At 40.9% G+C, this 26,709-nt stretch overlaps 1 protein-coding gene across 1 annotated transcript in view; it reads right to left on the bottom strand.

Moving 5' to 3' along the window:
• The window catches only part of ccna2 (cyclin A2), a 30,182-nt gene that overhangs the window by 1,344 nt on the left and 2,129 nt on the right, over positions 1-26,709 (bottom strand). The window contains exons 3-8 of the mRNA XM_059644668.1: positions 22,508-22,742; positions 11,620-11,732; positions 8,969-9,192; positions 5,413-5,617; positions 4,399-4,512; positions 1,049-1,182 (exon numbers count right to left, since the gene is read on the bottom strand). Coding sequence (XP_059500651.1) covers positions 1,049-1,182; positions 4,399-4,512; positions 5,413-5,617; positions 8,969-9,192; positions 11,620-11,732; positions 22,508-22,742 — 1,025 coding nt within the window. The remainder of the gene's footprint in view (positions 1-1,048; positions 1,183-4,398; positions 4,513-5,412; positions 5,618-8,968; positions 9,193-11,619; positions 11,733-22,507; positions 22,743-26,709) is intronic.

Below are 26,709 nucleotides of genomic sequence, written 5' to 3'. Positions count from 1 at the left end.
CAAAGCTCAATCAACACTTGTAGAATCCTCAATGCAAATTTTTATCCAGTTCAATGGCAGTGTTGTTATTTGCCTCATGCATTAGATTTTATTGTTGATCCAATATCCATTATAAAAATACCAAAGCAAGAACAGAAATTCAGCAGCTAAACAGCAGTAAGTTGTCTTGGCAGATTCAAGTTCTTATAAAGGATCCCAGCTCAAACTGGGTATTTCATGCAAAGTGCCTCACAAAGCAAAGTTAAAAACCTAGATGTGGCCCAAAATAGCAAGGATGAATAGATTCAACAGGGAGCATGGACTGAAATTTAAGATGAATACAGCCAGTTCCGTTTTAAGTGTCAATCGAGGTTACATCAAGCACAAAAGTAATGTACAAAGTTACTCTTCTACTTCTATTATATACTAGCTTATAGACTGTATCATCCTTCTTGGGTGGTGAGATGAGCAATCCAAAAAAGGAAGGAGTGTTGTTATCAAGAACTGTTCCTTTTAATTGGGAGGAGAGCATAAAAATAGTGGCTCTTCACAATGTCCCAAGCAGCCTCAGCATTCTAAGTGTCAAATAACAAATTATGGGAACACAACCTTCAAAAATAAAAAAAACGGGGTTGATTTTCACTCCTGTTTGGATGCCAGTTGAATAGTGGACATTCAAGCCTATTTTATGTTTTATCCAAAAGGTAGTCCTCTTTATGATGGAATTCGTTACACTGCATTTTCCTTTTACCCATCTGAAATTTCTGCTTTAAAACAAACCCTTGCAAAGAAAACCAAAACAATTTTAAAGAAGTTTGTTGGATAACAATTAAGAGTTAAGACATTTAAAGGAATTAAGGGCTACAGGGAGAGTACGGCTAAGTGGAGTTGTTGAAATGCCTATTAGCCACGATTAAAACGGTGGAGTGGATTGATGGGCCAAATGGCCTTACTTCCACTCCTGTGTCTTATGAGAAGTTACATATGTAAGCAGTAATAAACCAAATTTTAAAATTTCAAATCATCCTCTTTGGAGATTGACCAAGGTACCAACTAGTACTATACTTACTTAGAGCTCTTATATTTCTCCCGTACTGCTTGCTGTGCATGCTCAGATGCTTTGAGGTAGTTTTGGTGAAGGTCTGTCACACAAGGCATTAAGCTTTCCAAGACATATCCTGTCAATTGAGCTAATGATCTAGGCTAGAAAGAAAGTATAATTGATGATACTGCAAGCAGTACTTAGTCTTTCATAAACCTAAATATAACATCTGGCAAACAGCATATCTGAAAAATCAACCTGCAAAATCACATGATCATGGGTGGAGAAAAGTTTCCAGGGTAACTAATATTCTGGAGACAGAAAAGCAATGAGGGGTACCCAGATAATAAGTGACAACAAAAGCATTGATACAAGGTGATTCGGCCTCAGAAGATTAAGTAGAATCAGTATGAGAAGTAGTTAGGAGTAGCAAGAGACTGGAGCAGTTTATAAGCCCATTATAATGTTGGACAAAGTATTAAGCAAACGATTGGTGCTTGAAATAAAGGCTGCATGATAAATTGTGGGAAACTTTAACCTTCATATACATTTAGACAATCAAATTGGCAGCTATACTGTAGAAGGGTTTGTAGGATATTCAAACCAACTTGTGGAACTGACTAAGGATAAAATAAATCTACTGTGTAATGAAGTAGGGTTACTAATTTTAAAAATCCTCAAATAGTGACTGTTCCACCACTGAAAGCAACACTCCAAAAAACAATTGCAGGTACAAGGAGAACTGATGGAGATTAACTGGATAAACAGACTAAAAAAGGTATCATTGCAAAATGAACAGTGGGAAACAGAAGAGTGTTGGGTACAGAGGCTTGTAATATTTCAAAAGAAGCCAACAATTCGGAGGATTAAAAAGGTGGTTTTAAAAACCAAAAGGGCCAACAAAATGTTGAAAGGAGAAGGGAGTATAAACTGGCCATAAATATTTTTTAAAAATCATGAGGTTTAAAGAATACAAACAAATACGAGTAAATGCTGGCCCCCAAGAAGCAAAAAGATAAACTAGAAGGGGGAGTGGGGGTCGGAGTGAGGAAATGGCAGAGACATTGACTCTCAATATTTGTTCAGTCTTCACAGAAGTAGTAGAGTTTCCTTCCGTAAAATGATGCAGTCACCTAGGGTCTCAGGCAAGTTAGGAAATTAAGATTTTAAAAAGTTGGAAAAAAGCCTTAAGGAACTGAAATCTGACAATAGCAGGACCCAAACATCATCTCCCCTAGGGTTCTGAAAGAAACAGCTCCAGATATAGTTGATGCAATTTCCAAAATTCCTTAGATTTGGAACAGTTTGGAAATTGATACATATTACAGCATACTTCAATAAGTGAAGGAGGGAAAAAAAGTACAAGACAGACCTGTAGTGGTATTAGGAAACAGTATATAGTGAGGGAGATTAGCATTTATTTTCAAAGAGCATGAACCCAAAGGGCTGTGTTGTCTGCTCAGTGCCAGGGTAGAGGATCACTGCTCTGGGGTGAAGAACTTGAAGAAAGGAAGGAAGACTGCGTCATCTATGTCAATGCTAATGACATGCAGGATAAAGAAAGGTTCTGCTAAAGTATGTGACATGGTAAGTGTTAATTTAGAAGAAAAAACCTCAATGGTAACGTGGATTGCTCACCATTCTAACTTGGAAACATCTGTCCCTTTACAGTCAAAGTGACCAAAATCCTGGAATTCTCTTCCAAACAAATTCTTTGTAATTTTAGAAAGGCTGGGGTGATCTGGTTGATTTTACAAGATCCTGAATGGTCCTGATATGGTGGACATGGAAAAGATACTTCATTTTTGGGCAAGTTCAGAAATTCCAGCACCAGCCTTTTAGGGCAGGAAATGCTTTCTCAAAGAATGGGATCACAATGTTAAGGTGGACACAGATTGCCTTGAGGCAAAGAATTGAAGATTGTAAAAAGGGTACATGTGAACATGGAATTTGGAACATAAACAAATCAGCCGTAACCTTATTTGAAGATGATCAAGCTGGAAGTTCTACTTCTGTCCTTAATTTGTACATGCATATAAATCTTTCCAAATAAGTGAAGTGAACAGAGAACGCCATGATATTCTAACATCATGAGCCATCTCCTAGTGTCACAAATAATAATACTTTTTTCAAATAAGTGTAATACCAAAAATTAGAAATAATTGAAAACCAGAGGCATCATTTTAAAAACCAAAACTACTGCAGATGCTGCAAAGTCAGAAATAAAAACAGATGTTGCATTTAAGAGAAATCAGAATTAACATTTCGGATCTTGTGACACTTCTCCATTTTAAAACTGGTCAAAAAATTTGAGTCAGGTCACCCTTGAACAACTGCACATTGAAAAACAAATATTGAAAAACCATGTAAAGGACAATTTACAAGGAGGAGACAAAACCCTGAAAATCCGAATCATTTTCCCCCCCTCTAGAGAGGGATAACTTAGAATTCTTTACAATTTTAAAAAGGGGTTTTTAAACACGGTAGAGATATAGAGAAACTCTCTCCCCTCATAGGAGACGCAACTCTTGGAAGCCATAAAATCCAAAAAAGGCAAGTAAGGAATTCATAATTTCTTTCCTCAAAATAAAAACCTCAAAAGCATAAAATGTTCTACTACAAGCCATAATTAGGTGAATAGTGCAGATACCCAAGGAGAAAACACGTTAGTTCAAGGGATGAAAAGGAACAGAGGAAAGGCTAACAGGTCTAAATGAAAATGCATGTTATTTTCCACAACTTAAATATCAGGTTTGGGTAGTTGGCTTGAATGGCCTGTTATTTCTCTGTGGACAATGGCTTCATAAGGAACCACACATTTTCTGGGTTAATTGTCATGAGTGAGGCAATGGTCCGGCCACAACATTACACAGATTACTTTTTTTAAACTGCAAAACTAAGTGGTTGCTATATCTGTCTAAAGTCTGTCTCACATGGCACAGCATTGGATGTTTACATGTTAAAAATGATAGCTTTCTTCATATTTGTACAATGGTCACACCTACCATTGTTATGCAAGATTGAAGCATCCTCAGCAACCTACCTGCTGCAAACCAGTTATCAGTTCCTTCCCAAGACAGTGGTTGTAAACTGCCAGATTGGACCTATTTACAGATTATGCAAACTCCCTTTTTGCACATTCGCTTCCTTCAAAAGATTTCTAAGATGCCACAGAAACGTGTTGCCAGCCATCATTTCTTAACAAGTAGCATTGCCCACTTAGGAAATTCAACATTAGTCATGGTTTCTGTGTGTCCTCAAGTGGCCAATGAGCTAGATCCAAAAGCCATATTTCCAGCCACAACTGTTAAATGCTTTTCTGTACAAAAGCACTGAAAGTTTGCAAAAATAAATAAATAAAGTCATTCATAGCTTACCCAGCTAGTTCGCGATATTGTATAGTTGGCCAAACAAAAGGCAGATGCAGCAAGAACTGAAGGTAGATATTTTAGGAATAGTTCAGAATCAATCAAACTGAGTTCTGCTAGGTACTGTCAAAGGGAACAAAACATTCTGGTTAAAAAACAAAAATAGGAACAGGAGATAGGACAAAACAAGCACGTGAGGCTGTATATGCCTGTTAAAATCATATAGCAGTTAAAACAAGTAAAAGTCAAGTTCCCATTCTATTCAATTCTTTGATGCCCAGAAATACTATTAAGTCTTGAAGATATGGGATGACAAAATTCACTATCTCCTGGGGCATAAACTTTCAAAGCCGCAAATCCTGAAATGGAAAAAAAAAGCTCTCCAACAGCTTATTCAGCAGAATTCTAGCTAAATTGCTCCAATCCAGTTGAGGGGGTCAGGGTTTTAAGGAGGCAGAGGAGCAGGAAAGTCAGTGTTTTGGGCTAAACCCCTTTGATAGGACTGGCGAAGGTTTCAGCCCAGAACATTAACCTTCCTGCTCCTCTGATGCAGTCTGGTTTGTGCTTTTCCAGTATCACACCTATAAACTGTGGCTTCCAGCATCTTACAGTCCTTACTGTCTCCAGAAGGTTTAGAGGAAAATGAAGAAACAATGATTCACCCACAAGGCTGTGGGCATTTACAAGTCTGCCTAAAACTGTGATAGAGGCAGGAACCCTCAAGACATTTAAATACTATTTAGTCAAACAAACAGTTGAAATATCATAGCATATAAGGCTACGGGCTGAATGCTGGAAAATAGTGTTAAAATAGATTGGTGTGGACACCAAAATTGGCAAAATCTGTGCTGTAAAAACGGACTATTCAATTACCAATTCTATATTTAATGGAAACAAGCTTAAAAAATACAAACGTCCTTCAAAACCCAAGGCAGTTTTAGTTCCACATTTTAAAAGTGATTAAACCAGTTTCAGTGGAACTTGGATGCACAACATGTACAACAGAACTTACACAATACTTACCATAGACAAGCTCTCAACTTTACTGCTGGCTTTCTCACGTCCAATGTATTGATTAAGGAATTGGTTTATTGTTGGTGCTGCCAAGTCAAATGACAAAACTTTAAGAATAAGATGTTCCATCCGTAGAACTTGCTTCTTTGTGTAGGTATCATCAGTAATGTACACAAATTCGGCAACCTCAGGTGGATATATTTCTTCAAATTTTCTGCAGGAAATATAACCTGTAAGCAAGCTTTTCAAAGTAATAACATTGGCTGTATAACAATTTAAATTAAGACATAGCTCATCAAATCAGGATAGGAACTGAAAATTAGTAACTTCAGTACATTTTCCTTTTCCCCAACTTTACCACCCAAAAGACTTACCTAGAAAGAGGTGTGTAACAGAGCAATCTAAAAGGTCATTGGGTCTATTTTGCTTATGTCAACTCTACATAGAACAGTACAGCACAGGCCCTTAAGCCCACAAATGTTGTGCTGACCCATTATCCTACAAAGATCAGCCTACCCTGCATACCCCACATTTTACTATCCTCATTTGCCTATGAAGAGTCACTTAAATGTCTCTAATATATCTGACTCCAGTACCACTGCCAGCATCACATTCCACACGTCCACCACTGTGTAAAGAACCTACCCCTGACATCTCGCCTATACCTTCCTCCAATCACCTTAAAATGATGCCCCCACATAATAGTCATTTCTGCCCTGGGAAAGTGTTTCTGGCTGTCCACTATGCCTCTGGTATACCTCTATCAAGTCACTCATCCTTCTTCACTCCAATGAGAAAAGCCTTGCTCTCAACCTTTCCTCATAAGACCTGCCCTCCAGTCCAGGCAGCATCCTGGTAAATCTCCTCTGCGCCCTCTCTAAAGCTTCTACAGCCTTCCTGTAATGAGGTGACCAGAACTGAACACAATATTCCAAGTGTGGTCTAACCAGAGTTTTACAAAGCTGCAGCATAACCTCATGGCTCAAACTCAATTCCCCTGCTAATGAAAACCAACACACCATATGCCTTCTTAACAACCCTAACAACTTGGGTAGCAACTTTGAGGGATCTATAGACGTGGACCTAAAGATCCCACTGTTCCTCCACACTGCTGAGAATCCTGCCATTAACCCTGTATTCTGCATTCAACATTGACCTTCCAAAGTGAATCACTTCACACTTTTCTGGTTTAAATTCCATTTGCCACTTCTTTGCCCAGCTCTGCGTCCTGTCAATGTCCTGTTGCAACCTACAACAGCCCTCCACACTGTCCACAACTCCACCAATGTGTCATCAGCAAACTTATTAACCCACCCTTCCACTTCTGCACCCACATCATTTAAAGAAGATCACAAACAGCAGAGATCCCAGAACAGATCCCTACAAAGCTTTCAAACTTAGACCTCATCCTTTCCTTCTCAAAAACCCGAATTGTCCAAATAACATACAAGTTTCAATGAAATTGGATAACTAATTATACTACCCTTTCAGATTAGTACACTGTAAAACAATATGGGCTGTTAAGGTCTAATGATTTTCTTCACTCCAAAAACTGTCCTGGGTCCTCAATCCTTTTGCTAGTAATATTACAGGTTCCAAAGTGGACCATAACTCCAGGCTGATGCTCCTTCCTCATGCAGAATTCGCTGCACCCAGATTCTCAGAAGTGTTACAATGCAAGGGAGGCCATTCCAGCCTATCATGCATGCACCAACTTGTGAATGAACATTACCTAGTGTCAGTCTCCTGCTTTTCCTTCCCACCACACCTCATTATACAAATCAATGTCTCTTGAATGCCTTAAATGAACCTGCCCCCTCCAAATTTTCAGACAGACAGTGAATCCACATCTGACTACAGAGGTTGGGGGGGGGGGGGGATTTTCCTCACTTCATCTTACTTTATTGTTCTTTCTAGAACTTAAAAACCAGTTTCTCCCCAATTACTCTTTCCAGCCAGCTTATGATTTTGAAAACCGCAAAACAGATCTCAACTTGCTTCTTGTCAAGGAGTCCTAACTTCAATCTATCCTCAATTTCCTCATCCCTGCAGCCATTCTTGTAAACTATTTCTGCACACTCTCCAATGCATTCGCATTGTTCCCATGGGGCAACTAGACCTCAATATTGTGTGTGGTTCTAACAAGTGTCTTGTACAAGTTCAACTCCTTGCTTTCTTACTCTGTGCCTCTATTAAGAAAGCCAAGCATACCATAATTTTATTTGCTGCTTGCTCTACTTGTCACTTTTGATGACCTGTGCACATATACATGCAGGTCCCTCTGCTCCTGCAGTTCACCTTAGAATTTTACTCTCCCTTTTGTATGCTTGTGTTCTTGCTGCAAAGAAAAAAGCACCACCACACACTTCAGCATTGAAACTCATTTCCTACATATCTGCCCACTCCAACTTATGTTCTTCTGGAGTTCTACACTGCCCTCAAATTTAAAATTCTTCAAAGTTTGTCACATGACTTTGTAATTGTCCACTACACAACTAACATCTATAGGTTTCAACACCCACTAAGGAACCCAATTACAAGCCTACATCCAAGTCAGAATCTGTTGACCATTACTCTGTTGTTTGCTATCAGGTCAGCCAGTTTGTATCCATTTGTACTGACCCTTTTATTCCATGACTTATAAACTTTCCTCACAGGTCTGTTGAGGTACCATCAAATACCTCTGAAAGTCCATGTATACCATTTGAACTTGTTAATTATTCCAAAAAACTAACAAGTAAGTTAGTTGCACTTGACTTCCTCTTTAGAAATCCATGTTGATTCTAACCAATCCACCATATTTCATGCAACTAATGGGATTCCAAATACTTGTTTCTAGGCGTTTCCCTACCACTGAAGTTAAGTTGCCTGGTTTGTACTTACTGGACTTATCTTTACAGTCCTTCTTGAACATGGCTATAATATTTGCAATTCTCCAGTCTGGCACTTTAGATCTAGGGAAGCCTGAAAGATTGTGGCCGGAGTCCCTGCAGTTTCCGCACTCTTCCTTCAAAATCCTTGGATGCATCTCATCTAGTCTCATTGCCTTTTCAACTTTAACTTGAAGAGAGAGAGAGAGAGAGAGAGAGTGTGTATGTCTAACACTTCTACCCAATCAACTTTGAACTCTCCCAGCAAGCAATACTGTTCAGCAAAGGTGTGACGATCAACTCCAAATCAGTGCAGATTTGTCAAGTTCAGTCGCAGGGATAGTTTGGTACTAGCATTAGCTCCTATGTTTCATTAAGTTGCAAGTCAAGTCATTTTATAATTTTAGTGCTGTGCCTTGTTGACTAAACCTTTTGGAAATGTAGAACCTCCGATTCCTATTGGACAAACAATCAAACAGGAAATACAAGTAAAAATTATAGAATTTTCTAAACTGTGAAGACCATGTATTCAAGGTTAGGGAACTGAAAATGGGTCACTAGGAATCCCATGACAGATGAACAGCTAAAAGGCTAAAAACACCAAATTGGAAGTGAAATCAAAAAACAGATTTCTGGAAAATTGAGAAAAAAGTAAATGAGCTTAAATTTAAACTAACCCATTAGTTTATACTTACGATGCCAACAGCATGGCAGCAGTTCCTACAAGCTGCAGCTTCCCTCGGAGGACAGACATGGATGACAAGAATCTGTCAATGTAGCTTACAGCTAGGTATAGTGTTTCATTCTGCAATTTGTATTCTTCACCAACTTCTACAAGCCAATCAACAAGAATAGCTCTCATACTGTTGGTAATATCAGGCTGTTTCTTCATATACCCTGGTTTGGGTCTGCGTATCAACTAAACGGTTTGGGAAAAATTGCAAGATATCAGTTTTTTTTCCCCCAGAAATCATCTTTTCATGAAGATCATGCTCATTTCTCATTGCAATAAAAAAAACTTCCTTTAGACACAATAAATTTATCAGAGTAAGAGATAAAAATCACAAGATAGGCTTAAATATAAAATCAACTTATTGTCAATGTAGTCATTCTTTTTATAAAGCTATGAACATATGACTATTCTGATTAGCATACAATTTTCTAAAATCTGTTAACAATCTTCATGTTGCCCCTGTTCCTTTTACTCCATTGGCTTCAAAATTTTTTGACAAGTCTCAAGATACTTTAAATGCTTTTGGGAATTCCATGTACGCCACGGTTACATTATCCTCATCAGCCCTTCCATTTGCCTCAACATTTACAGTAGTTGTAACAACTTACCTTTAAAAAAATCCATACTAATTTAGACCATAAGAGATAGAAGCACAATTAAGCGATTGGGCCTGTTTAGGCTGCTCTACCACATGATCAGTTTATGTTTTTCAACCTCCATTCACCTACCATCTCCCCATAACCTTCAATTCCTTATCATTCAAGGTTTCTCGGTCTTATACACAGTCAATGAATTGGCCTCTACAGCCTTCCATGGAAATAAGTTTCACCACCTTCCAACTGAAGAAATTCCTCCTCAGCTCTAGTCAGTCTGTCCTTGGGTCCTAGTCTCATTGTAAAAACATCTTCTCCATTTGGAGACTACCCAGGGCCTTTAAGTATTGTAAATTTTACTGGGGGGGGCGGCGCCCTACTAAAGTGCATAACTTCACACTTGCCCACTGTATCCCATTTGATTTGTTTATCCACACTCCTAGCCTATCCAAGTCTTTTGACAGCCTCCTCACTTCCTCACTGTCTAAGTTGCTAAATTTGCAGATGACAATGCCCAGTTTCTTTGTCCAGATTGCTAGTGTACGAGATAGTTATGGCCCCAGCAGAACACTCGTCACCAGCTGCCATCTTGAAGGAGACCCCTTTGTCCTGACTCTCTGCCTTCTGCCAGTCAACCAATTCTATAACCTATGCCCAGCTCCTTGTCCCCAACATCATGGAGTCTTATTGAACAACCTTCCGTGTGGTAACTTAAAGGCCTTTTGGAAATCCAAATAGGTCATGTATATTGGCTCGCCACAGCTTAACTTGCCCAATATCTTTGAAGAGTTCAAGACCTCATGACAAAGCTATGCAGACTCAGCCTAATTTTACTAGGCACTTCCAAACACTCTACAATCCTTATCCTTCATAAGAACTAAAATATTGAGTGACCAAGGTCAGGCTAACTGGCCTACAATTTCCTGGCTTCTGCCTCCCTCCCTTCTTCAAACAGGGATGTTACATTAGCTATTCCAGTCCTCTGGGATCCTCCCCAGCTCCAGTGATTTCTTAAAGATCACGGATGCCTCTACAATCTCTTCAGCTTCAGAACGCTTAGCTAATCTTGTCAAAGTACCCCTAAACGTCCCTCATAATTGTTTCTAAAAGACTGTCTGGCAAAGATAAAAGGATTAGCCTGCAATTGTAGAATTTATCCCGACACCATTTTTAGAACAAGGGTGCAATATTTATAATTTCAGACTTTTTGGCACTACTCCTGCCTCGAAGGGAACTGAAGATCCTAGTTACAGTCTCTACAATTTCCTCTGTATGCTCATCCATTTCAGATTCTGTTCTAATGGATCAGCTTCAAGCAGAAGCATCCTAACACCTCTTTGCATTTCAAGCCCATCAAGTGTCTCAATCATCTGGTTATCATTTTAATAGTACCTACATTTGTCTTTATATTAGTTCTTTATTCCCTGATAAGAGCATAGCCATGTCCTATGCCTCCATGTGGAAACTTCCATATTGGTCTAAGCCCCATGTGTCCTCGTCTTTTATTGTTTATCCATCCATAGAGAACTTTGGATTCTCTTCTGTTGGCTGATGACTCATACCCTGCCTCATTTCTTCTTTTGAAGAATCTATATTCAACCTGATTCTCATTTGAGAGAGCACCAGACGTTTAACATCTGGAAATGCCTGCATGGCTTTTCTTGGTCACAATATATGTGTGGAAGGGTCCCCGATTTGTTTGCTGTTTTATGAAGTCGCAGACCTCAGAGCCTCCAAATGCTGTTTCAACATTCTAGGGCTAAGAGAATGTAGTTCAAAATTTTAATTGTTAGAAGATGCTCTAAAGACTTCGTGGGAACTCTTCAGTTTGACAACCTACCAATACAGTCATACAAAAAGACCATTTGGGTATAAAAAAGTATCAAAGAGTTGCCAACATAAGTTTAGCACCACAAAAAGGAAGGAAAACATCATGCTCATATTTGGAAGTGTACTGTGGGCTCAAAATATCCAGAAGGGAAACCAGTATAGATATGCCTAGAATGGACAGCTTTCTTACCTCCATTTCTCTTAGGTATTTGTGTATGTCATCAGCATAATCAGGTAACACATTAGGATTTACCCGTTTTTCTTCAACTGAAGATATTGACATGTCCAACATCATTGGGGAATCTTAAATAAAAAGCAAGCTGATTAGGTTCACACAAGTCATTTCCACAACTATACAGCAAGTTAATATGATCAACGCCCATTCTGCTGTTAAATATCTGGATTTACAAAGATATTTGTACAGGTTTTTGTAAGAAATTGCAAACATTTTCAGCCAGACATCACTCTCCAAACAGTTAATACTTTTTTATAATGCACTTTGATACAGGATGCAAAAGAACAGCAAGTTTCCAGTAAACTGGTGTACCGACATAATTATTAGTCATACTGATGAAAATTGATGTTATGTTCAGTCAGGTCAGTGTTACACATCATTTTTTTTGATCAACTTCAGAGTAAACTGTTTGGCTGAATTGGACCAAAATAGACAACTGTTTTGCACTTTACAGATAAGTAGAACTTTCTTCACAGGGATGAATGCCTTTGCAATAATGTGCACTGCAATAACTACAACTGGAAGCTAGTGTCACTGTAGCACAAAACAAGTTGACCCTCCCACTCCTATTCTGTTCGTGTAAAGTTTGCTCACTTATCCAAAGATAAGAAAGTAATTACTAAATGTTTGAACCCCCAAATTATAACACAAACACCTCACAAACAAAAGCAAAACACAGGCATCAGAATGAGACAGCAACCAGGAGTTTTCAGGCTTCTTTAAATTAGTTTTAAAATATAGAACACCTGTCTATTCAATTGAGCAAAATCAGTGCAACTATTACTGCATGCTGTTAGACATATCACTTTTCATAACAGAAAACAAGCTGTCCAATCCAGTGGCTTGTTTTGAGTGTTTCTTTAAGATCAGCATACTTATGGGTGCAGTAAGCTGGTAATGAAGAAAATTTTAAAAAGTCAGTAATGAAGGAAATGGGAAGATAATTTGTTTAAGAGAAAAAAGGAACTTGGGTGAGTAGACAACCATTTTCTCCAGGATTCAACAGCAAAAATATAGCAAACTATTGCAGTAATAGAAAGAACTCTGCACGCTTTGACAAGGCAGACTCAGTACTGTGACTAAGTGGACAGATCAGCTGAACATGAACAAAAAACAGCAAGAGTGAAAGAAAAAAAAAAGCGGCTTCAACTCACAAGTCATCCTCACTTTCATTTATCAGGTCTGACTGTTCCCCAAACCCCACACCCTACCAACCACCTCCTGCAGCTATGAGATTTTAGGCTACATTTGGGACAAGTCTGCAGCTCTGGACCCCACAGGATAGAAAGTACATGGAGGCTTTGGAGAGGGTGCAAGAGGTTTACCAGGATATTGCCCGTGTTGGAGGGTATTTACTTTGGAGGGGAGGTTGGATATACTTGGATTGTTTTTGTTTGAGGGTCTAGGCTCAGGGCAACCTGATAGAAGTTACATGAAGTTTGACAGGTATGGATAAGGTGGATAGTCAGTCTTTTTCCTGGGATGTCAGAGTCAAATACCATGGAGCACAGGTTTAAGGTGAGAGGGGGAAGTTTAAAGGAGATACGCAGCTGGTAGGCATATCTTTCCTTTGATACAGGGCCCAAAACTGTTCACATTGTTCCTAATGTAGTCTCACTAGAGCCTTCTACAGCCTCAGCAGTAGTGTTTGCTTTTGGATGCTAGTCCTCTAAAAATGAATGTTAATAATTGCCCTGGATTCAATGAGATGCATTCGAAGACATTAAAAGAGGAAGTAGCTACAGATAGTTGATAGACTGGTAGTAATAATCTTGGAATCCTCAAATTCTGGAAAAGTCTCAGAAGATTGACATTTTTTCCAATGTAACATTTGTTTATCATTATAACGGACGCAAGTGCAGAGCACTTCAATACATAATGATCAAGCAGAGTCAGCATAGCTTCACGAAAGGGGGGGAAAAAAATCAAGTGACAATTTACTAGAACACTGAGGTGATAACTAGCAAAGTGGACAAAACTGGAAAGCAGGTGACAGAATATTTGATTTTCAGAAGTGTTTGATAACATACCAAACAGTATACTACTTAACAAAATAAGAGTCCTTGTTGGAAGTATATATTAGCACAGATCGGGAAATTGCTAATAACAGTGGAGATATGGAGGGCAGTTTCAGGATGGAAAATTTCAACTAATGGTTGGGCACAGGGATGAAATGCTGGGCCACAATTACTTATCATTGACTGGTACAAGCAAAATGAATACAAAGCCAGCATCCAAATTCAGCAGAATCACAGAATCCCTACAGTACGGAAGCAGGCTATTCAGCCCAACCTCTTGAACCAGAGGGGTTCAATCACTGCATGGGGAGATACGTTGTTACCTGGGAGGGTTTAAACTAGTTTGGCAGGAGGGTGGGACTCTGAATGAGAGAGGGGCCATTGAGAAGTCAGGAGAATATTCATTAGCCATCAAGAGCAAGTTTACTATTCAGGATAGCCAGGGGCACTGTAAAGAAAGGGAAGAGACTTCTGGTTTAAAGTTCATTTATTTCAACACGAAGCCTGACTCCTAAGGCAGATGAGCTGAGGATGGATTGTATCTGGGGACTGGGATATTATAGGTATAAACAAAACATTGCTGAGAGAAGGGCAGGATTGGCAGTTCAGTCTTCCAGGATACAGAAGCACAAGTAGAGGAATTTCTTAATGAGTCATCAAATGAAGCAATATGGTTAGAACTTAAACGAGGGGATAGCTACTCTGTTGGGACTGTATTAGAGACCTCCAAATAGCCAATGGGTACTACAGGAGCAGATGTGTACAGCGCACATTGGGCCCAGTGACTAACTCTTAATTTTGAGAGATAATGGGAACTGCAGATGCTGGAGAATCCAAGATAATAAAAATGTGAGGCTGGATGAACACAGCAGGCCAAGCAGCATCTCAGGAGCACAAAAGCTGACGTTTTGGGCCTAGACCCTTCATCAGAGAGGGGGATGGGGTGAGGGTTCTGGAATAAATAGGGAGAGAGAGGGAAGCGGACCGAAGATGGAGAGAATAGAAGATAGGTGGAGAGAGTATAGGTGGGGAGGTAGGGAGGGGATAGGTCAGTCCAGGGAAGACGGACAGGTCAAGGAGGTGGGATGAGGTTAGTAGGTAGGAGATGGGGGTGTGGCTTGGGGTGGGAGGAAGGGATGGGTGAGAGGAAGAACAGGTTAGGGAGGCAGAGACAGGTTGGCCTGGTTTTGGGATGCAGTGGGTGGAGGGGAAGAGCTGGGCTGGTTGTGTGGTGCAGTGGGGGGAGGGGGACGAACTGGGCTGGCTTAGTGATGCAGTGGGGGAAGGGTAGATTTTGAAGCTGGTGAAGTCCACATTGATACCATTAGGCTGCAGGGTTCCCAAGAGGAATATGAGTTGCTGTTCCTGCAACTTTCGGGTGGCATCATTGTGGCATTGCAGGAGGCCCATGATGGACATGTTATCTAAAGAATGGGAGGGGGAGTGGAAATGGTTTGCGACTGGGAGGTGCAGTTGTTTGTTGCGAACCGAGCGGAGGTGTTCTGCAAAGCGGTCCCCAAACCTCCGCTTGGTTTCCCCAACGTAGAAGAAGCCACACCGGGTGCAGGGGATGCAGTATACCACATTGGCAGATGTGCAGGTGAACCTCTGCTTAATGTGGAATGTCATCTTGGGGCCTGGGATAGGGGTGAGGGAGGTGGTGTGGGGGCAAGTGTAGCATTTCCTGCTGTTGCAGGGGAAGGTGCCAGGTGTGGTGGGGTTGGAGGGCAGTGTGGAGCGAACAAGGGAGTCGTGGAGAGAGTGGTCTCTCCGGAAAGCAGACAGGGGTGGGGATGGAAAGATGTCTTGGGTGGTGGGGTCGGATCGTAGATGGCAGAAGTGTCGGAGGATGATGCGTTGTATCCGGAGGTTGGTGGGGTGGTGTGTGAGAACGAGGGGGATCCTCTTTGGGCGGTTGTGGTGGGGGCGGGGTGTGAGGGATGTGTTGCGGGAAATGCGGGAGACGCGGTCAAGGGCGTTCTCGATCACTGTGGGGGGAATGTTGCGGTCCTTGAAGAACTTGGACATCTGGGATGTGCGGGAGTGGAATGTCTTATCGTGGGAGCAGATGTGGCGGAGGCGGAGGAATTGGGAATAGGGGATGGAATTTTTGCAGGAGAGTGGGTGGGAGGTGTATTCTAGGTAGCTGTGGGAGTCGGTGGACTTGAAATGGACATCAGTTACAAGCTGGTTGCCTGAGATGGAGACTGAGAGATCCAGGAAGGTGAGGGATGTGCTGGAGATGGCCCAGGTGAACTGAAGGTTGGGGTGGAAGGTGTTGAAGTGGATGAACTGTTCGAGCTCCTCTGGGGAGCAAGAGGCGGCGCCGATACAGTCATTTCTCCATGGCTAATTCACCTAGCCTACACATCCCAGGACACTATGGGCAATTTACCATGACCAATCCCACCTAACCCACACATCTTTGGATTGTTATTAGGGAAAGCAAAGAAAATATTGGCCTTTCTTGCAAAGGGATTGGAGTATAACAGTAGGACAGTTTTGCTAAAACATCACATAGGAACTAGGCAGACCACAGGTGGATTATTATGAACAGTTTTGGGTTTTCTTATCTAAAAAAGATATACAGGCATTGGGACAGCCCAGAGAAGGTTTACCTGGTATAGAGGGACTATCTTGAGGATAGGCTGAGCAGATTGGGCTTGTGTACATTGGAACATAGATGAATGAGGGGCAATCTTATTGAAAGCCAAAGACTCAGACTCTGTCAAGGGGAAATCAACTTTTCTGCATCTATTCGCTACTGTCATCTAAGACCAGAGGGCATATTCTCAGAATAAAGGGCTACACATTTAAACATTTGAGGGGGTTGTGAAGTTGTGAATTCTTTACCACAAGACTGTTGTGGCTTGGTCACTAGTATATTTAAGGCCAAGGTAGACATATTTAAAAACCTGGTGATGAAATAAGAGGATCCAGTGAAACAACAGGAAATTAAGGATGGTCAGATCAGCTACGATCTTGTTGAATGACAGAGCATGCTCAATGGGTTGATGGCCTACTTTTGCTCTGATCACATGGCTGAAGGTCTTAGAGAAATATTTGAAAGAAAGTCTTGCATACATAAGAACACATGAATTAGAAGCAAGAACCTTGGAGCCTGCTCCAACACTACTAGATCAAGGTTGATCTAATCACACTGCATTCTGACCAACTCCTGATACTTTCAACCTTTTGCTTGTCAAGAATTTATATACTTCTGCCTTTAAAACATTCAAAATCGCTGCTTTTGAGGAAGCCTTCCAAAACTCCATAGCACGAGAAAAAAACTGCTCCAGTTGAATCTTAAATAGGTGCTCCTTATTTTTAAAAGGCTGTGTTTGCTGACACTTATGCTTGAGCTATACATTGCTTTTAACAAAAAAATCACATGCACAGATTCAGTCAGGACAGGGGAGAAAAATGAAGCTCAAGATTGTGAATTGGCTGGGGCTATTTCCTCTAGAGCAGAAGTATGACCTTGCAGAGGTTTATAAAATCACGAAGGTGACTAAGTGGCTCAGTGATCATCACTGCTGCTTCAAAGTACCAGCGATCCAGGTTCAATTATACCCACGGATGACTGGGTGTGGAGTTTGCACGTTCTCCCTGTTTGTGTGGGTTTCTTCCAGATGCTCCAGTTTCCTCCCACTGTCCAAAAATGTGCAGGTTAGGTGGAATGGCCATGCTAAATTACCAATAATGTCCAGGGATGTGCAGGCTAAGTGGATTAGCCAAGGAAAATACACAGTTACAGGGACGGGGTAGGGGGTTGGGCCTGCGGGGGATGCTCTTCAGTGTCGGTACAGACTTGATGGACCAAATGGCCTGCTTCCACACTGTGGGGAAGCAATGAGGGGCGTAATAGAGATTGATTAGGCAAGGTATTTTACCTAGGATAGGGAAGTTCAAAACTAGACAGCATTGATTTGAGGAGGGAGGGAAAAGATTTGAAAAGGAGCCTGAAGGGTAACATTTTTTAAATGCAGAGGGTGGTGCACGCATGGAACAGTGCCAGAGGTGGTGGTGCAGGCAGGTATAATTACAACATTTAAAAATCATCTGGATAGTTGTATGAATTCAAAGTTGAGGAATATAGGCCAAAAACTGGCAAGTTGGGAGATCACTTTAGGATATCTAGTCAGCACAGACAAGTTGGACCAAAGCATCTGTCTCTGTGCTGGACAACTCTACAACTACGACTGAGCCACAGCTCCCAGTTAATGTAAAGTCTGTGATGACATTGCTGCCTGGTACCACATGTATTTGCCTATAGTTGCCATTTTTAAAAAATCAGTGAGCCCCTAGTTCTAGACTGAAACATTTCCTCACCCACCTGTCACAACTATCTTCAATGAGGTCATCCTTCACTCATCTAAACTTCATCTAATAGATGGATAAACTTTTAGAACATTCAGCCTATCTCCATTGTAGGTCTTAGTCTAGTAAATGTAGTCTGGTCTAGTCTGTGGCACCCTGCCAATCTGAAAAATATCATTTGTGCCTTTTGTTTTCTATTAATTAGACAATCTTTCATCTATCCCAGTGCTAACCACTAAATTTTGAAGCCTTCCTTTTCTGTAATAACCTTTGTTGTGGCCCTTATCAAAAAGGTTTGGAAACCTCAGTTCATCACCAATGGCCCCTATATCCACAGCACAAGTTGCAAGTTGCTTCGTCAAAAAAAAGAACAAATCCAACATATTTGTTAAAGATTTGTTCAAAAAAAAAACCATGTTGATGCTACCCAATTACTTTGATTTTTCTAAGTGCCCTACTTCATCATTAATAACATCTTCATTATTTCAGCTGATTTGTTTCAAATGCTATGTGCACTCAGTCATTAGTCATATCCTTTATTACTTTTGTGCCCCTAGCCTTATTTGCTGTTGGATTTGCACACTTTTTCTTGTCAGTTTGTTCATTTTCTATATACTTATCTTTCTCTTGTCTCTGACTCCATCTACCCAAATTTGATCCCTTGCCCCCAATATTTAGCTCAAAACATCCTGAATTATGCAGCTGTCTAGAACAGACACCCCAACATTGTTGAGGTGGAATCCCAATGGTCTAGTGCCCATTGTTCCCGGTACCGATGACAGTGAGCCACAAGCTGGAACCCACTTTGCCCACACCACACTTTGAGCCACCTTCATTTCTCTGATCTGATTTGCCCTCTGCTAATTTGCATGCGACTCAAAAAAACCCTGAGATTAGTACTTGTGGAGGTCCTGCTTCTCAATCTGGTACCTAGCTCTTCAAACTGACTATGCAGAACCTTGTTCCTTCTCCTGCCTATACTGCTGGTAACTAGACAGGCCATGAGAACTGGGTCCTCTCTCTCGTCTTAAGCGGACATCCTGAATCCTAGAAGAGACAGGCAACAAGTTTTCAGAGTCACTCTTTACTGTGGGGAACTAGCACCATACCTGTCATCTATTATCTTTCTTTTTGCTCCCCAGACTTGAATTGGTTTACATGCCCTAGTGTCATGGTCAGAAAGCTCACCATGCTGCAGCCTCACGCTCAACCAAACAAGCTGAATTAATCTCAAATTGGTTAGGCAGTTGCTGCAGAAGCCAAATACAGACATGCCCTTGTCCACTGATCAAAATCTTAAGAGATATGACTGTCTCCTGGTACAACGCATGTGGATAATGTGCTCCACCCTGATGTGTCACAGTATCTGCAGCTTTGGACTCACTGCAAATGCCTATTCTCCAGATTATGCATTGTTCAAATCTTCCACATTCTGCATTTGCAACACTGTCCTGCCATCCTTATTTTTAGAAGTCTCTAAATGCTTAGTGAACTAAACTAATGCATCCTCATGACTGTTATAAAACTTTAAAAACTTAGTAATGTAATAAGATCACAAGTAATTGAAATGTGTCTTTTCTTAAGAAAGAATAGTGCCCTTTGACCCTCGATGCTGCACCAACTTGTGAACTAATCTAAGCTTATCCCCCTACACTATCCCATCATCATCCATACACTTATCCAAAGGCTGTTTAAATGCCCCTAACGTGGCAGAGTTAACTACATTGGCAGGCAGGGCGTTCCACACCCTTACCACTGAGTAAAGAACCTGCCTCTGACATCTGTCTTAAATGTATCACTGCTCAATTTATAGCTATACCCCCTCGTGCAAGCTGACATCATCCTCCTCAGGTTGGACAGTGGGAGTCTTTTTCTATGTAACCCTCTGATCATCTTGTATGTCTCTATTAAATTCCCTCTTAGCTTCTTCTCTCCAATAAGAACAGACCCAAGTCCCTCAGCCTTTCTTCAGTTGCTTGCTAGGCCACCTTTTTAAAAAAAGGCAATGAAGAGTCAACAACATAGCTATGGATCGGGAATAATTTGGGGCAGGCAATTATTAATGACCGATTTCCTTTCCCATGGACAGTAATAAAAGATGGATTTTTATGAATTAATTTCATGACTTATTACTAGTTTTATAATTCAGATTTGTTAGTTGTATTTAAAATCCACCAGCAAGCAAGTGGGATTTACAAATCCAGTGTCATGGTGACACTGAAGTACAATCTTCCACACACACATCACCTTGAGAGTTCAAAAAAGTTAGAAATAAAATAGAAGTTAGTGAAGGAATAAACTTGATTGGGCACATCTTTGAAATACATGAAGCAATGCTAAATGAAGAGCACCAAGGATCACTGCCAGAGTTCAAGTCTTAATTTAGAATGAAACTGGATTCAGTCTCAATTTTAAAAAGTTACAAACTGCAAAAAGCAATCAAATTCTGATGAAACAGTCAATGGTCTGCAAATAAAAATGTGCTAGTTATACCTACCAGGTATGGTAAGGAATGTTACATAAACCAAAATGGATGATAAATACTAGATTCTGAAATAGTGGACCAACAGTAGCATGGATCTTGCAGCTGCTCCCAATATTCAGGCTTATTTTTAAGATTTACTTCTAGATTTTAGTTATTACGTTTCAATAATAAACATGTGTTTATATACTTTGTCTAAATGTACAAGAGATATGGGCTAAACAAGGGCAGGTGGGACTAGTCAGGTTTGAGATTATGGCTGGCATGGACGAGTTAGTCCAAAGGGTTTATTTCTGTGTTGTATGACAACGAATACTAAGACAATAGAAGCGAAATAAAACAGAAATCAAACTAAATTAATAAAAAAAGGGTCAGAAGACACATGCTTGCTTTTAGCTTTGGCCATGTAGATTTACGGGAATGTTGTACTGAGGTGGCGGCCACCCAGATAGCTACAGGATTAAATAAATATTCCTTAAAAGTCAGAAACCACTGCATCAATTTGGGCTCCTCAGACTACACAACACTATTTTCAAACCAACTGAAGAGGCACAGAAACATACTTTGGTCACTCATTCTTTAGGTCTGTGCAGAGATAGATATTACAAAAGCACAGCAGTGAGGTCAAGAAACTACAATGGGTCTGATTCTGTCAGTCATCAATAGAAAACTAGTAGTTGCTTTCCATCTTTTATGTATATGTGTGGAATACCAGAGGAATACAAGCTCACTGGACATGTACCTCAACTAGTCTTTTGCAGTGAGGTGGTGGTGGTGGGGTGTGGAAAATTTTAACTAAAAGAGGCAAAAAGAAAAAAAAAACTTGAATATTTTAAAGCAAGTACATCTGCTTCCAAAAAAATTCCTAAAGATCTACAACCTATTGTCCTTGCCCCAGTGTTCAAGATGCCACAACCAGCAAGTTATTGGAGATTTTTTTCCCCCCCCCATGGGATGAGGGAGTCACTGGCAAGGCCAGCATTTGTTCTCAGTCCTCACTGCCCAGAGGCAGAGGTGCACTGCTGCAGGTGAACTGAAGCTACTATTAGGGAGTTCTAAAATTTTGATCCAGCAACAGCAAAAGGGTTGACAACACCACTCCAAGTCAGGATGATCTGTGGCCTGCAGAAGGAAGTTAGTGCTCCCGTGTCTGCTGCCATTGCTCTTCTGGATGGTGGCAGTTACAAATTTGAAAGATGCGGTCAGAAAGGAGGTTTGACTTGATGCCACGTGACATCATGTATGTGGTACACACTGCTGTCAGTGATGAAGGGAATAAAGATTCAAAAAGGATAAATGAAGTGCTGTTCCACTGATTGTCCTAGATGGAGAGTTTTTGTGATGCCCCACACGCATCAAGACAAGTGGAGAGTATTCCAAATTATATTGCCGATTTGTACCAGGAGGTAATGTACACCATTATAAAAGGTCAAGAATTACTTGCCACAGAAATTCCAGCTTTAACCAGTTCTTAATTTATCCAGCAGGTTCCTGGTAATCCTTATGATGCAGATAGTGGGAAGTTGTGGAATCAATTGCATTACCACTGACCATTAAATTGTAATGATTGGATTCTCTTGAAGACAGTCATTGCCTAACAAAAATAATTCTGACCACTTATGACCTGAGTGTTGTTGAATCTGTAAGCTGTTTCAGTATCCAAGGAGTTATAGATGGTACTTAACAGCTGAACATACTCACTTCTGATCTTATGATAGGAGGAGGGTCATTGATTATGAAGTAATTGAGGATGGTTAGGCCTTAAGTCACTGACCTGAGGAACTGCTGCAATAAACATCACCTCCCCTACCATTCCCAGTGATTTCAACTTTGCTAGGATTCCTTGATGTCACCTTCAGTCAACAGCCACTTGTTGTCAGACAGTTACATACATCTCAACATAAATAGCAATAGTCAGAAGCAGAATGGATGGACAGAAATGTTTGGTAATGTTGTATTGAAGTAAATTGCAAAGAAAGTAGGTACACAAAATTCAGATCAACTACATAATTAAAAACCTTACCGAAGCTAATATCTGCAGCACTCTCAGTGGAAGCCAAACGCTTGCAATTCCCAAGTGATAGTACAGTTGAATTTAGTGTCAGGTTTGTAGCATTTCCTGCAACACTGCTTGTACTTCGACATGAAGCACCATCAGGCTCATCCACATGGATAGTGAATGATGGTTTTGTCGGTGCTTTTCCTGCTGGTAGCTGGCCAGAGTTCTCATTGTTGCAGTTAAATCCTGATGTTGAAACCTGTAGATTCAGTTCAGAAAAGTGAAATCAGTACAGATTTTGGGATGCTAATACAGAACTTAGGTATTGCTGGGGAAAAAGTTTTTTTTAAAAACAAGTCTTGCAATCAGTGGGACAAATGCAAGAATTTTGCATTGCAAAGACAGTAACAATTTATACCAAATAGGAAAAGGTTGCAGATTGGTCAGTCAAGCTGTTGCCATGGGCCATGTACCTTTCTAATGGCATGATCATACCATAATGTCAGTGGAAAATACCACTGATGTTGCCACTGCATAGTGACACCACAAAATAGCTTACTTCACCCATTGCTTAAAATGTCACGCTAGTCTGAGAAAGACTAGATATTTTTCTGTCACACAGGCCCAGATGAGATTGTAGACAATGAGCACCATCACTATAAAAATTTATTCTGCAGGATGGTTATGACGCACCCCATTTCTGAAACAAAATTGAACAATGAGCAAATGGGTCAGGTCCCATTTTTAAAATTGCTAATAAGGTGAAGTCTTCTAGTGTTTCAAACTGTAGGAAACTTGACACATTTATCAACAGTGATGGTTGGCTTGGCATACTGAGCAAAGGGAACTTACGAGACTGCCTAGCATCAAAGTTGAATTTAACAAGAGAGAGATGGAGCACATTTAAATCAGGGGATTCATTCATGTAGCTGCAGATTCAAAATATTCCATAACAGTCGGTTAATTAAGAAATGCGGTCGATGGAGCAAAATTGCTGACACTGGAATGGTTTAAAGTGTGTATACTTCAATGCTTCAAGTATCAGAAATCAGGCAGATGAACTTAGAGCATGAGTCAGTATTTGGAACTACACTGTTGTGGCCATTACAGAAACTTGGGTAACTCAGGGACAGGAACGTTTGCTGGAAGTTCTGAAATTTGTACGCTTTAAAAGAAAGCAGGAGGACGGTAAGAGAGGGCAGGCAGCGTCATTGCTGCTCAGAGCGAGTATAGCAGCTATCGAAAGGCTGTTCGAGATTGATGTGTCTACAGAATCAGTTTGGGTTGACGTCAGGAACAAGAAAGGACTTAAAACCCTAATAGTCACAGAGAAATGGAGTGGATTGGGAGGCAGATACTGGAAAGGTGCAAAAGTCACAGGGTTGTAGTCATGGGTAACTTCAGCTTTCCAAATATTGATGGGAAATAGTTTAGATGGAGCAGATTTTGTCTAGTGCGTTCAGGAAGGATTCCCGACATAGTACATAGATAGACCAACATGAGGAGAGACCACTTTGGATTTGGTGCTTGGCTCAACTGTTAGACCTGTTGATAGGTGTGTGTTTTGGCTGTAGTGCTCTAACTCTTACAATAGCCATGGAAAAGGATAGGCACATACAGCAGGGTAAGGTTTATAATTGGGGGAAGGATAATTATAATTCTGTTAGGCAAGAACTGGATAACAAAGTGGGAACAGATGCTGTGAGTGAAGAGCACTACAGAAATGCGGAGATTGTTTAAGGAATGCATTGTTAATGCAATTGTTTAAGGTGTGTGCGCTCGATGTTTGTCCCTAGCAGCAGGGAAGATGCAATCGAGTGAGGGAGCCTTGGTTCTCAAGAGAGAGGTCAAACAACTAGTTAAGAGGAAGAAGGATTCTTATAAAAGGGTTAGGAAACAAGGATCAGAAAAGGCTCTACAGGGATAAGTTCGCCAGGAAGGAGCTGAAGAAAGGGCTTAGGAGAGCTATAAGGGGGCACGAGAAAACCTTGGCAGATAGGATCAAGGAAAACCCCAAAGCTAACACATATGTGAGGAATAACAATGACCAGAGAAAGGGTAGGGCTGATCAAGGATTGTAAAGGGAATTTGTGAACAGAGCCTAAAAGGATAGGAGAGGTCTTTAATGAATATTTTTCTTTGGTATTCACAGAGGGACCTCGTTGTAGGGGAGGACAGTGTGAAACAGGCTAAAGGAGGTGCACGTTAGTAAGGAAGATGTAATAGGATATACCGAGGAGCTTGAAGATAGATAATTCCCCCTGGGCCTGAAGGGATTTATCAAGGGTTCCATGGGAGGCGAGGGAAGAGATTGCAGGGCCTTTGGTGATGATCTTTTCATTCTCACTGCCCACGAGTACAATACAAGATTGGAATGAGGCAAACATCATTCCCTTGTTCCAAGCCCAAAAAGAGATGAATAGGTGTTAACCCCAGAAATTACAGGCCAGTTAGTCCTACGTCAGTGGTGGGCAAATTATTGGAAAGGGCTCTGAGACACAGGGTTTGTGATCACTTGGGTAGGCAGAGTTTGATTCATGATAGTCAGCATGGATGTGAGGGGTAAATCGTGCCTCACAAACTTTATTGAATTCTTTGAAGAGGTGACCAAACACGTGGATGAAGGTGGAGCATTGCATGTGGTATACGTGGGTTTAAGTAAGGCATATGATAAGGTTCCCCATGGTAGGCTCACGCAGAAAGGGGAAAGTGTGGATGACTGGATTCAGAAATGGCTGTCTTAGGGTGGGAGTGGACTGAAAATATGCATCATGGTACTTAGTTACAAGTGATGTACCACAAGGATCTGACCTGGGTCTGATTTTTGTAAATAATTTGGATGAAGGAGTAGAAGGGTGGATTAGTAAGTTCACAGACGATATGAAGGTGGGGTCAAGTTGTGGATAGTGCAGACAGCTGTCCTAGGTTACAAAGGGACATTGATTGACTGCAGAGCTGGGCTGAGGAGTGGTAGATGGAGTTTAACCCTGAAAAGCGTGAGGTGATTCATCTCGGAAGGACAAATTTGGGAGCTGAAACAGGGTTAACTGAAAGATTCTTGGCAGTGTGGAGGAGCAGAGGGATCTTGGGGCTCGTGTCCACAGTTCCCTGAAAGCTGCCACCCAGGTGGCTAGAGTTGTTAAGAAGGCATATGGTGTGTTAGCTTTCATTAATAGAGGGATTGAGTTCAACAGCTGTGAAGTTACGCTCCAGCTATACAAAACCCTGGTTGGGCCACGTCTGGAGTATTGGGTCCAGCTGTTGTCACCTCATTACAGGAAAGATAGGGATGCGTTGGAAAAAGTGCAGAGGAGATTTACCAGGATGTTGCCCTGAATGGAGGGAAGGTCTTACGAAGAAAAGTTGAGACAGCTAGGACTTCTCTTTAGAATGACGAAGGATGACAGGTGACTTGATAGAGGTGTACAAAATGATCAGAGGTATAGATCAAGTAGATAGCTAGAGACTTTCCCACCCCCACCCCCCCAGGGTAAAGGTAGCTTTTACAAGGGGACATAGTTTAAAAATGAGTGGAGGTAGATATAGGGGAGATGTCGAGGTAGGTTCTTTACAGAGTGGTAGGGGTTAGGAATGCATTGCTGGAGAGGGTAGTGGAGTCGGCCACATTAGCGGCATTTAAGTGGCTCATAAATAGGCATATGAATGCTAGTGTAAAGGTAGGGGTGGAGATTAGAAAGACCTTAGGATTAGGGTAAAGTTCAGCACAACATCATGGGCCGAAGGGCCTGTACTGTTCAGTGTTCGAAGTACGCAAAGGATTTTTTTGGGGGGGTGTGAGGGGGGGGTGGGTGGATGGATGGAATATGCTTTCATATGAAAACCAAAAGATTTCAATGAGAGATGGGCACATAGGGTATCCATTGCAAGTCTACCTATGGGTATAGCAGTTGTTAATTTCCAAGGCTACACAGTTGCTCAGGTCATGATCAGAGCAGACAGTTTCAGAAAATGGCAGCATGTCTAGATGGCATGATAATGAAGAACAAGTTATCCCATTATTTTCCATGATAATGACTTGACCTGAGATGATGTGCCAACCAATCAGCATATTTTCTTTTTAATAATTACAGCATACATTATTGCTCCCTCTGAAATTTGATGTTCCTTGTGTAGGGCAAAGACACTTCAATAGCATGTCTCTTTTTCAAAGCTTGATTTTTAAAAATAAGAAATAACATTACATTATTTTAAGAGAAGCAATCACA

The sequence above is a fragment of the Stegostoma tigrinum genome, chromosome 1, assembly GCF_030684315.1.
Source record: "Stegostoma tigrinum isolate sSteTig4 chromosome 1, sSteTig4.hap1, whole genome shotgun sequence".
NCBI lineage: Eukaryota > Metazoa > Chordata > Chondrichthyes > Orectolobiformes > Stegostomatidae > Stegostoma > Stegostoma tigrinum.
This window is presented reverse-complemented; position numbering and strand designations above follow the sequence as displayed.